The sequence below is a fragment of the Histomonas meleagridis genome (genome assembly GCF_020186115.1).
Source record: "Histomonas meleagridis strain 2922-C6/04-10x chromosome Unknown contig_109, whole genome shotgun sequence".
Taxonomy (NCBI): domain Eukaryota; phylum Parabasalia; order Tritrichomonadida; family Dientamoebidae; genus Histomonas; species Histomonas meleagridis.
In genome coordinates this window covers 14,651-24,418 of record NW_027150753.1, presented here as the reverse complement: position 1 = coordinate 24,418, position 9,768 = coordinate 14,651, and the positions used below count along the sequence as shown (strand labels likewise).

General features: G+C 27.6%; 2 protein-coding genes across 2 annotated transcripts; both read left to right on the top strand.

Annotated features, from left to right (window-relative positions):
- Positions 1–2,164: 2,164 nt before the first annotated feature.
- Positions 2,165–2,497, top strand: GO595_000585 (uncharacterized protein; the record flags this gene model as incomplete). Its single annotated transcript, XM_067919140.1, has 1 exon — positions 2,165–2,497. One exon carries the CDS (start codon positions 2,165–2,167, stop codon positions 2,495–2,497), a length of 333 nt encoding a protein of 110 aa, XP_067779229.1.
- A 5,766-nt stretch (positions 2,498–8,263) lies between these two features.
- GO595_000584 (SH3 domain containing protein) lies at positions 8,264–9,415 on the top strand (the record flags this gene model as incomplete). The annotated part of the gene is made up of 1 exon (XM_067919129.1): positions 8,264–9,415. The coding sequence occupies one exon, from the start codon at positions 8,264–8,266 to the stop codon at positions 9,413–9,415; it is 1,152 nt and encodes a 383-aa protein (XP_067779228.1).
- Between the last annotated feature and the right edge of the window lie 353 nt (positions 9,416–9,768).

Here is a 9,768-nt window from a genome sequence, read left to right as displayed (position 1 = left end):
TAAACAATAATAAACAAAGAATATTAATGATTTGTTTTTTTAGACATCAATAAAATATGAATAATAATGATTTACTCTATAAAGCAATAACAAACAATGAAGTTTAATGATTTGTTTTATTAATCATCAATAGACAATGAATAATAATGATTATCATTAATTAAACATTAATATACAATGATTTATAATGATCATCATTAATTAAACATTAATATACAATGATTTATAATGATCATCATTAATTAAACATTAATATACAATGATTTATAATGATCATCATTAATTAAACATTAATATACAATGATTCAAATGATCATCATTAATTAAACATTAATATACAATGATTTATAATGATCATCATTAATTAAACATTAATATACAATGATTTATAATGATCATCATTAATTAAACATTAATATACAATGATTTATAATGATCATCATTAATTAAACATTAATATACAATGATTTATAATGATCATCATTAATTAAACATTAATATACAATGAATAATAATCATTTCTTACATTAAACATTAATAAACAAAGTTCTATAATCACCCCTTACATTAAACATTAATAAACAAAGTTTTATAATCATTTCTTACATTAAACATTAATAAACAAAGTTTTATAATCATTTCTTACATTAAACATTAATAAACAATGATTTATAATTTCAATTAGGCAACATGAGAGTTTTTAAGTAAAATGTTAGACATTAAGCACAAATTTATTGTCATCGAAATTAAAAACTAGCATTTAAAAAACAATCAATTAATATATCAATTTTTATTAAATATATAAATGAAATAATTAGAAGATTTTGTTAAAGCAAAATGCTTAACATTCGAAATGCAATAAATTATGATATAATTTATAAAATATTATATATAATATAATAAATTTTTAATTATTTTATCAATAATCGATTTTTATATAAAAATCTTTTATGTGAATCAATAGACAACAACTTGTTGTAAACAAAGAAATATTGATCATCTAAAAAGCTATGAATCATTTTTTAATCTCACTATACTTCAGAAAACAATAATTTATTATTTAATGAACATTTATAAGCAAATGAATATAATAACAATATTTGCTTATATACAAAAAAGTTAATATTAAGGTGCAAGTTAAATTTATAAAAGCCAATGATGATCATTTGAATCATTGTATATTAATGTTTAATTAATGATGATCATTATAAATCATTGTATATTAATGTTTAATTAATGATGATCATTATAAATCATTGTATATTAATGTTTAATTAATGATGATCATTATAAATCATTGTATATTAATGTTTAATTAATGATAATCATTATTATTCATTGTCTATTGATGATTAATAAAACAAATCATTAAACTTCATTGTTTGTTATTGCTTTATAGAGTAAATCATTATTATTCATATTTTATTGATGTCTAAAAAAAACAAATCAATAATATACTTTGTTTATTATTGTTTAATAAAACAAATCATTATAATTCATTATTTATCAATGATTGTAAATAATGTTTTTTCATAAATTATTGTCATTTAATGCTTATTGAAGAATATATTTTGTAGCTCATTGTTTGTCAATGCTTAATGTATATAATTATTCTTATTGATTGATTATTCATTTAAAGTATTTTTGTTTTACAATGTCATTTTTTATTTGTTCAGAATTTATTGTGGCAAAAATGTAAAGTATTGAAATTAAAATTGAATGAAATTATTTCTTCACAATTCCCACTTTTTGAACATGAATTCAATAATGCATAATGGACATCAAAAACATTTGCTAATAACACAATATACATTTTGTATTTTGGCAAAAAAAGAATACAGTAATATGTTTTAACATATGGAGAATTCGATTATACTATTTATTTTAAAATATTTTATGATTATTTTCAAAATCGTTTTTTTCCACGAATACTCATTATTATTTAATTCTATACTATTCATGAATAATTATATTGATATAGTTCTTACTATTGTTAAAATTATTTTATTTTGTTGAGCTTTATTTTTTCGAAATTTTTTTTATCCAAAATTTTGGAAAAATGAGACGGTTATTTTACATCGAATTCAAAAAGTCGAAAATTGTGGGAATAACCGTCCAAAAGTGGGTATGTTTTGGGTATGCTACCCAGACTCTCATTCAGGAAATGGAAGAAAAACTGAATAAACTCAAGGAAATCAAATCCAATCGCCACGATACCTACGCGCCAAAAGAATTTCAACCCGTTTTGGATATTTTAACTGAATCGGAATTGCCACGTGGTTCATTAACTCGAATTCAAGAAGCCACTGGTATTCCTAAATCAACACTCAGTTATTGGCACCAGAAAAGGAATGAAAATAAGAACTGGTATCCGAATTGCGAAGGGCATCCAAATCGTAGGGTATTTTCGAAAGAAACCGAAGCGAGTATGGCAGAAGAAATTATACAACAAGCCGACTCTGGTTTCGGACCTACGACATTATCACTTAAGATGTAAGCTCTCAATTAGTTTTCATTAAGTGGTAATCCAAAATATGAACGATTTTGCGCGTCTACTACATTTATAAGCGATTTCATGAAGCGCAATAAACTATCATATCGGAAACCACATGCAGAAAGGCGAACAAATATCAATGATGAATATGTTCAAACTTCCCAAGATAAGCTTAAATTAATATTTCAGAAATATCCGAAGGAAAAAATTTTCAACATGGATGAAATTTGTTGGCAAATTTCGAACACCCCAGCAAAAGTATTACACAAGATTGGAGTGCCAACGGTTAAGATCCAATCAATGTAAAACGAGAAATTAACTTTGACGGCCATCGCGACAATTAATGCAAATGGGTCAAAGTTGCCGCTTTGGATTATTGCCAAAGGCAAAACGAATAGGTCCGAGAAGAAATTTGGGAAATCAAACGAAAATTTGATTTTAACCCATACTTAAACGTGGATGGGCTAATGATGATATTCTGATTTCCTATTTGAAATAGATTCATAATAAAGCCAATGGTGAACCATGTGCCTTAGTTTGGGACATTTTTCCTGCTCATCAAGCAGAAAATGTTAAGTTGAAAGCTCAAGAGCTTCAAATTGAGCTATTATTTGTTCCAGCCGGGGGAACATCAAAATATCAACCTCTTGATGTTAAGGTATATGGGGAACTTAAATCAAGAGCTCGAAAAAAATTTGAGCATTTGGCTTTTAAGAACCAAACGAGAAACATAACATATCAAGAATCAATTGAAATTATTGTTGAATCATGGCTCAGTATTTCTCAAGAAAATATCGAGGAATCTTGGGAATTAATTAAACAATAAAAAATTCAAAAAAATCACAAATGTGAAGTCATAAGTTTGATGTGTTTTTTGAAATTATGAGCAATTCATCAGAAAAATTCAACTTTTTCAAAAGGAATCATTGAATTGATGAAATAAACCTTTGAAAAAATGGTATTTTTTTTTACACTATTTTTTGCAAAAGAATAAATGACAATTATTGTATACGCTTCATCTCTCAATTATCATGAATAATAAATCAAAGAAAACATGAACCAGCATAAATTATCAATAACAAAATGAAATCATTGTCTAATTAAAGGAAAAGATTTGAACAAACATAGTCAAATAAGTTTCCATGCAATTTGTCACTTTTTGGTTTTTTAAAAATTATAATTCTATTTTCCCAGAAACCGAGTGAGTAAATAAATGCAAAAATTTTAAAACTCGTACAATACCTATAACATTGGAATAAAACGATTTTGATTTCAATTTGTTTTTTGTCAGAAAAAAGTCGAAATGATCAATCACTTTTTCACTTTTTTGAAGAATTTCATATTTTCAATATATCAATTGATTGTGCTCATGATGTAGTTTCCAAAAATAATTTTCATAAAAAATATTATTGTTTGTGTGTTGAGTTATTCTTTATTTAAATTGTATGAAAAATACGTTAAAAATATGGATCTGAATTTAACATGATATTTAACACAGTAGGCATTATTATATTCTAACTTTTAAATATTGTTCAAAATGCATGTTTCTGTGTTGCCGATCTGATCGATGCGCAAAATTTTTTTTTTTGATTTTTCATTATTTCAGTGACACATGACATCTAAATATTATTTACAAAATATCTGTTTGATTTTTTTCAAATTTTATGCAAAAGAAACATAGATATTAACTCAGCTAAAATACAACAAAAAACCAATTCAATTATTTCAGTATATTTTGATCTGATTTTTTGAATTTGTGGGAAAATATTCAATGCATTCAATTTTGAATGCATTCAATTTCCTGCCGATCATTTTATTCACAAATAATAACAAACTATGTTTGATTCAAACTCTATCGTTTGTACGAATAAAAGGTAAAAATGGGTATATATAAATATATTTATATAACGAAATCATCAATATGAAAGTTTATATATTTAATATATGGTAATTGTTTAATAGTAAATTATTTTTTAATGTTAATTTCTTTATATTATCAAACTCGTTAATTTAAATATGATAGAATATATATTTTTTATTAGATAAATGATGTCAGTTCCAAAATCCAATGTATTAAGTTGTTCAAGAGGTTTCTTGGCAAAAGTTCATACTAAACTGATATCAAAAAGGTTGTTGCACGATAGAAACGGTTTCTCATACTGAATGGAAAGAGATTTTACCACAGATTTCAATCTCGAGATTGCTAAAACTAGGGCTGCATATCTCGATGTGCTTTCAGGAGAAACCAAACGACATGCCATTTATAGGTTGTCATCTCTTGGATACACTTACAGACAAATTCAAATTGTTGTAGGTGTATCCCCCACTGCAATCTCATAAGTGATTTATCAGATAAGAAACACTGACAAATTTACTGAGAGTCCTCCAGCAAAAATAGGGCGCTTACAAAAGGTTACACAGGAAATTATCAATTAGATTACAGCAATGACATATGAAAACCCTCGAATTTCCGATGGAAATATCTCAGATTTACTTGAGATATGTACGACTTCAGTCAATGTTACACGAAATAAAATTGGCTGTAAATATTTACCGCCAAAAAAGAAATCTTTGTTAACAGATGAACAAATTTAAAAGAGGATGATTTTTGGATATTCATTTTATATGATGGCAATATAGATTTTAGCACATTATTATTTTCAGACAAATCAAAGATGTCGCTTTACCCTGATAATGCGAATTTATGGCGAAAAAAAGGGTCACAAAATGAAAAAATTTATTTATCACAAAATAAATGCTATAACAGTATAATGGTATTTGGAATTATCGGGGAAAATTATACATTTCAATTGGTTATATCAGATATATCTATAGATTCAGAACAATATTGTTACAACCTTATTAAGTCAGGTGTATTAGAACTTAATTTTGATGATAAGTCTCGAATTTTCCAACAGGATGGGGCCAAAGCCCATACATCATCCTTGTCTCTTACTTGGATGGAAAAACGTATGAATATGTTAAATCACTGGCCCGCAAACTCACCAGACCTGTCTCCTATCGAGAATGTGTGGTCTCTTCTGATAAGTCAATATGTTCGCGAAAAAAAAATCCAATTAATATCAATGATGTTAAAACATATTGTTTAGAATATTGGAACAATGTTCTAACAATGGAAACAATCAACAAACTTTGTAGTGGATTTCTATTAAGGATCAATGAAATGCTAATTAAAAAATAACAAAACATTTGATTATTTCATACGAAATCACCTTGTTGAATAGAATTTCGATATTGATGAAGTACCTCCTGTGCCCCCTGAATTGGAATTGGAATTGGAATTGTGGTATGATCATGACAATTTACAAAAATGATGAAATTGAAGACAATCCAGATTTCAAACCTGAAATGAGACAAGTAATCGAATCTGTTTCTGAATCACCAACGAAGAATGTTCCTTGGTCAGAAGATGAAGATCAAAAATTAATCTTGTTCACCTCCTTATATGGTCATAAGTGGCAGCTGGCGCCTCTCCTCTTTGGATCAACAAGAACGCCAGCTCAACTGCCGTACAGGAACATCGTACTTAACAAGAATAAGAAGAAGTTCTCAATTATTTAAATGAACCATTCAATAAACTCAGTAGCAAATGTGTAAAAACGATCAAGATTTTGGGTATTTTACACGTAAAATGATCGTTGTCTTTTGAGAGAACTGACCGAATAATATTACAATAACATAACGATAAGTGTTCATCGTGCTACAACCTTCTTAACATCAGTTTAATTTAAATTCATTACAACAAAATTAAAATGTTAATGTCGTCGTAAACCCATATACAGTAAAATACCAAAATATTAATGAAAACAATGAAAATGAAGGATAATATAATGATCCCATGTCATTTAATCACCATAATAATGACCTTATTGTGAATGGGTCCATTGACACAGCAAATGAGCTAAATAATTATTTACAAAATATTATTCATAACAAATACCTATTAATCCAAGTAGATTTATATTATTTAAAGACCATTGGTCTTATGTTCAGATATTATTGAAAATGATCCATTAATTGTAAATAAATACATTATATCAAATGAAGATGAATTGATTAAATTATCGCAATCATTATGTGATACTTCTGAAGTTGAATCGTTGAAAGGTGATACTGATACATTTTGTTGTAAGAGTAACATCTATGATTATATTAGTAAAATATATGTTAAGAAAAATGGTGAAACATATAACTTAAAATATAGTTTACCTGATGTAATTAAGTTCATTGATAAACGTAAAATATCAATTAAATTTATTAACTCAGCAATTATTTATCATATTATTGACTTTTTCCATCCAATTTGCAACAAAAAACATACAAACACTCTTCAATCGATTTAATATTTTCTCTCTTCTTTGGTATTACACACTGCATTTGTTAAAAAGCCGTTATGGCAGATATAATAGCGGTTTTTATTATATGGTCAGATGGAATCAAACAGATCGCACCATTCGATCAAATCATATCATTTGATGAATCAGAGCTTGCAACATGCTAAAAATAATTTAAGCGCCTTTTTTCGGATGAGCATTTTAACGTCAAATATTCAATGCATTTGGGGTCGAATATTTTGACACGTCAAAAATATGTGTCACTTTTTACCGCACCTTGCTGTGCAGCAAATACGATTGCCCTCAATTTAGTGTTCCACCATTTTTTTCAATTTTGGTCAATTTACGGTTATTCAAATTGGCTAATTTAATTTCCAACATTGCTCAAGCTCGATTAGTCTGTATATGAGAAAATCTTTATTTACGTTTATTGAAGTTTCATCACATGCATTTAAAAAAGAATACTATAAAAAAGAGGATTGTGCGAAATCGCATAGACCAATATATTCATATGAATTAAAGGATATTCTATTAATAGTTAGTTTTCAGAAAAACACCTTGTTTAAAAAATTTTGTCATTATTTTTTCATTTATGAAAAAGTGAATGTGGGGATTCTGCTTCTTAAAAATTTACTTTTTAATTACATTACTAGTAGTTATTTCAATTTTAAAAAACGAATTCGCTGATAGTGTAATGGTTATCATGTAGGATTGTCGTTCCTGTGATCCGGGTTCGATTCTCGGTCAGCGAGTTTTTTTCTTTTTCATTTTGGTTAAGATTTGAGATAAATACAAAAACTGCAAAAAAAAAGTTTAATTTCTATTATCCGATTTTTTATTTCCATTGACAACGCACCTTGAAAATGCATTGTTCCTTCAAGAATTTTTGAAATAATAGATATTGAAGCACAAAAGGAATAAACTTATATTGTTTTTTTGTTATAAAAATGATGAAGATATCTATAGTTACGTTAAAAAAAAGCACATTCATTGAAATTGTTCAATCTAGATTGGGCAAAATGAAATTTCAAGGTGAATCTTATATTTCAAAATTATAATTTTATGATAAATTGTTAATGTTTATAAAATATGATATTTTTACCAAATGCGATTTATAAAATTTAACATCAAAAAGCATAACTTTTGTTAAAAAACCTGTTGTGCGAGGGGAAGTTTTTAACTTTGTGATTGACTTTTTGAATAGTTAACCACTCAAATGATCCCTTTCAAATACGGTTATAATTATCAAAAAGTTTTATAGTAAACTGCCCAATGTGCATTGAAATAAAACGGTTTTTAATCTTGACTGTGAATCAATCTCATGGCTCATTTACAAGATGAATATGCACATGTTACATTTTTAAAGCAAGCTTTTGAAGTTGATATTTCTCAAATTCTCAATTACTTTTTCGCTATGGCGTACGCTTTTGGCGAATTTAAACTTCAAAATGAATCAAATCTCATTGAAAGAATTTCTAACAATAGCTCAGACGATGTTGCAATTGGTATTCCTGGAACTACACTTAATGGATATTTATCAGTCTACAAAGAATTTGAAGAAATTCAACAAAAACTCAATCAAATGTCGAACGCAATTGTCAACACTTTTACTACAAGTGTTGGCGCCTTTGCATCAAAAAGGAAGGATCAACTCTCGGAAACCATTGAGGAACTTTTTGAGGTAATAACAAAAATTGAAGGTGTACAACAAGTCATGGAAAACTTTACCTCATCACATTCAGAGATGATACAGCGTTTTGCCAAGTACACAAATGACATTGTTCTTAATCCAAATAATTCAGGCATCTTAAAACAATACCAATTACAGTTTGGAAAAATTGTTCAAGCTCGAGCCAAACACGAGAAGACCAAAGTTGCTATGATACGAACAGCCAAAGCCTCCATTAACAAATATCGTGAACTCGTTGGAAAAATTTCTGATACTTTCTTCCAACGTCAGAACACCATTAAAGACCTCATATTATGGATATCAACTTCGTTTGAAGAATTTTCTCAAACACTTGAACAGAGTTCCAAAAATCTCAAGACATTTGCCGAATTCATTAGCTTTGAAAACGACTTCCAAAGCTTTATCGAAAGCAAGCATATTGTCCGCTATGAGATGAGCACCACTGACTTTGTTCCGCTCGACACAAGCGGCCCTGCGTTCGAAGGCGTCAACACGAAACTTTCCGTTGAAATTTCAATGCTTTATCCTATCGGCCTGGCGAACGTTATCCATGACTATCAAGCAAATGGAACTAATGAAATGAGTTGTAAGAAAGGAAAGAACATCTTACTTTTAGAAGAACCTACTTATCCTTGGGTTTATGTGATGAATCCAAGGACTCGCGTTACTGGTTATATTCCATCTGAATGCATTTCATGGATCAGTCGAAAATTTGGAGTTATCATTCGCGATTTTAATGAGTCGAATGTAATAATGCAAATAGGTGAATACGTTGCTATCATTAAGGAATTACCAAATGGATCTTTCTTGGTGGAAAATACATTTGGAATAAGAACAAATGCAGATAAGAGTTATATTGGGCTTTTATACACTTAAAAAACGGGGAAATAAAAATAATTTTTGTATTTATGGTTTTGTATTTGATGAAATGTTATAAATTGCTGTTATTTCGTTTGCATTTTTAAATAACAATTGCTATTTAAATATTTATTTATTTAGCAAAATCTTATTGGATTATAATATGTGAATATAGTTTTAGAAGTTTTTTGATTATATTTTTAATGCATTTTTAAAAAAACATGTTTTTACAGCTTATTGATAATTTTCTCAAAAATTTAGATTCAAACTCAATTTCGAAAAGTTTGTCGATATAAACTATTCAAATAATGAATTGAATTAACGGTCATTTCATGGAGGAACGCGAAAATTTCAAGCAAAAAAACTACATG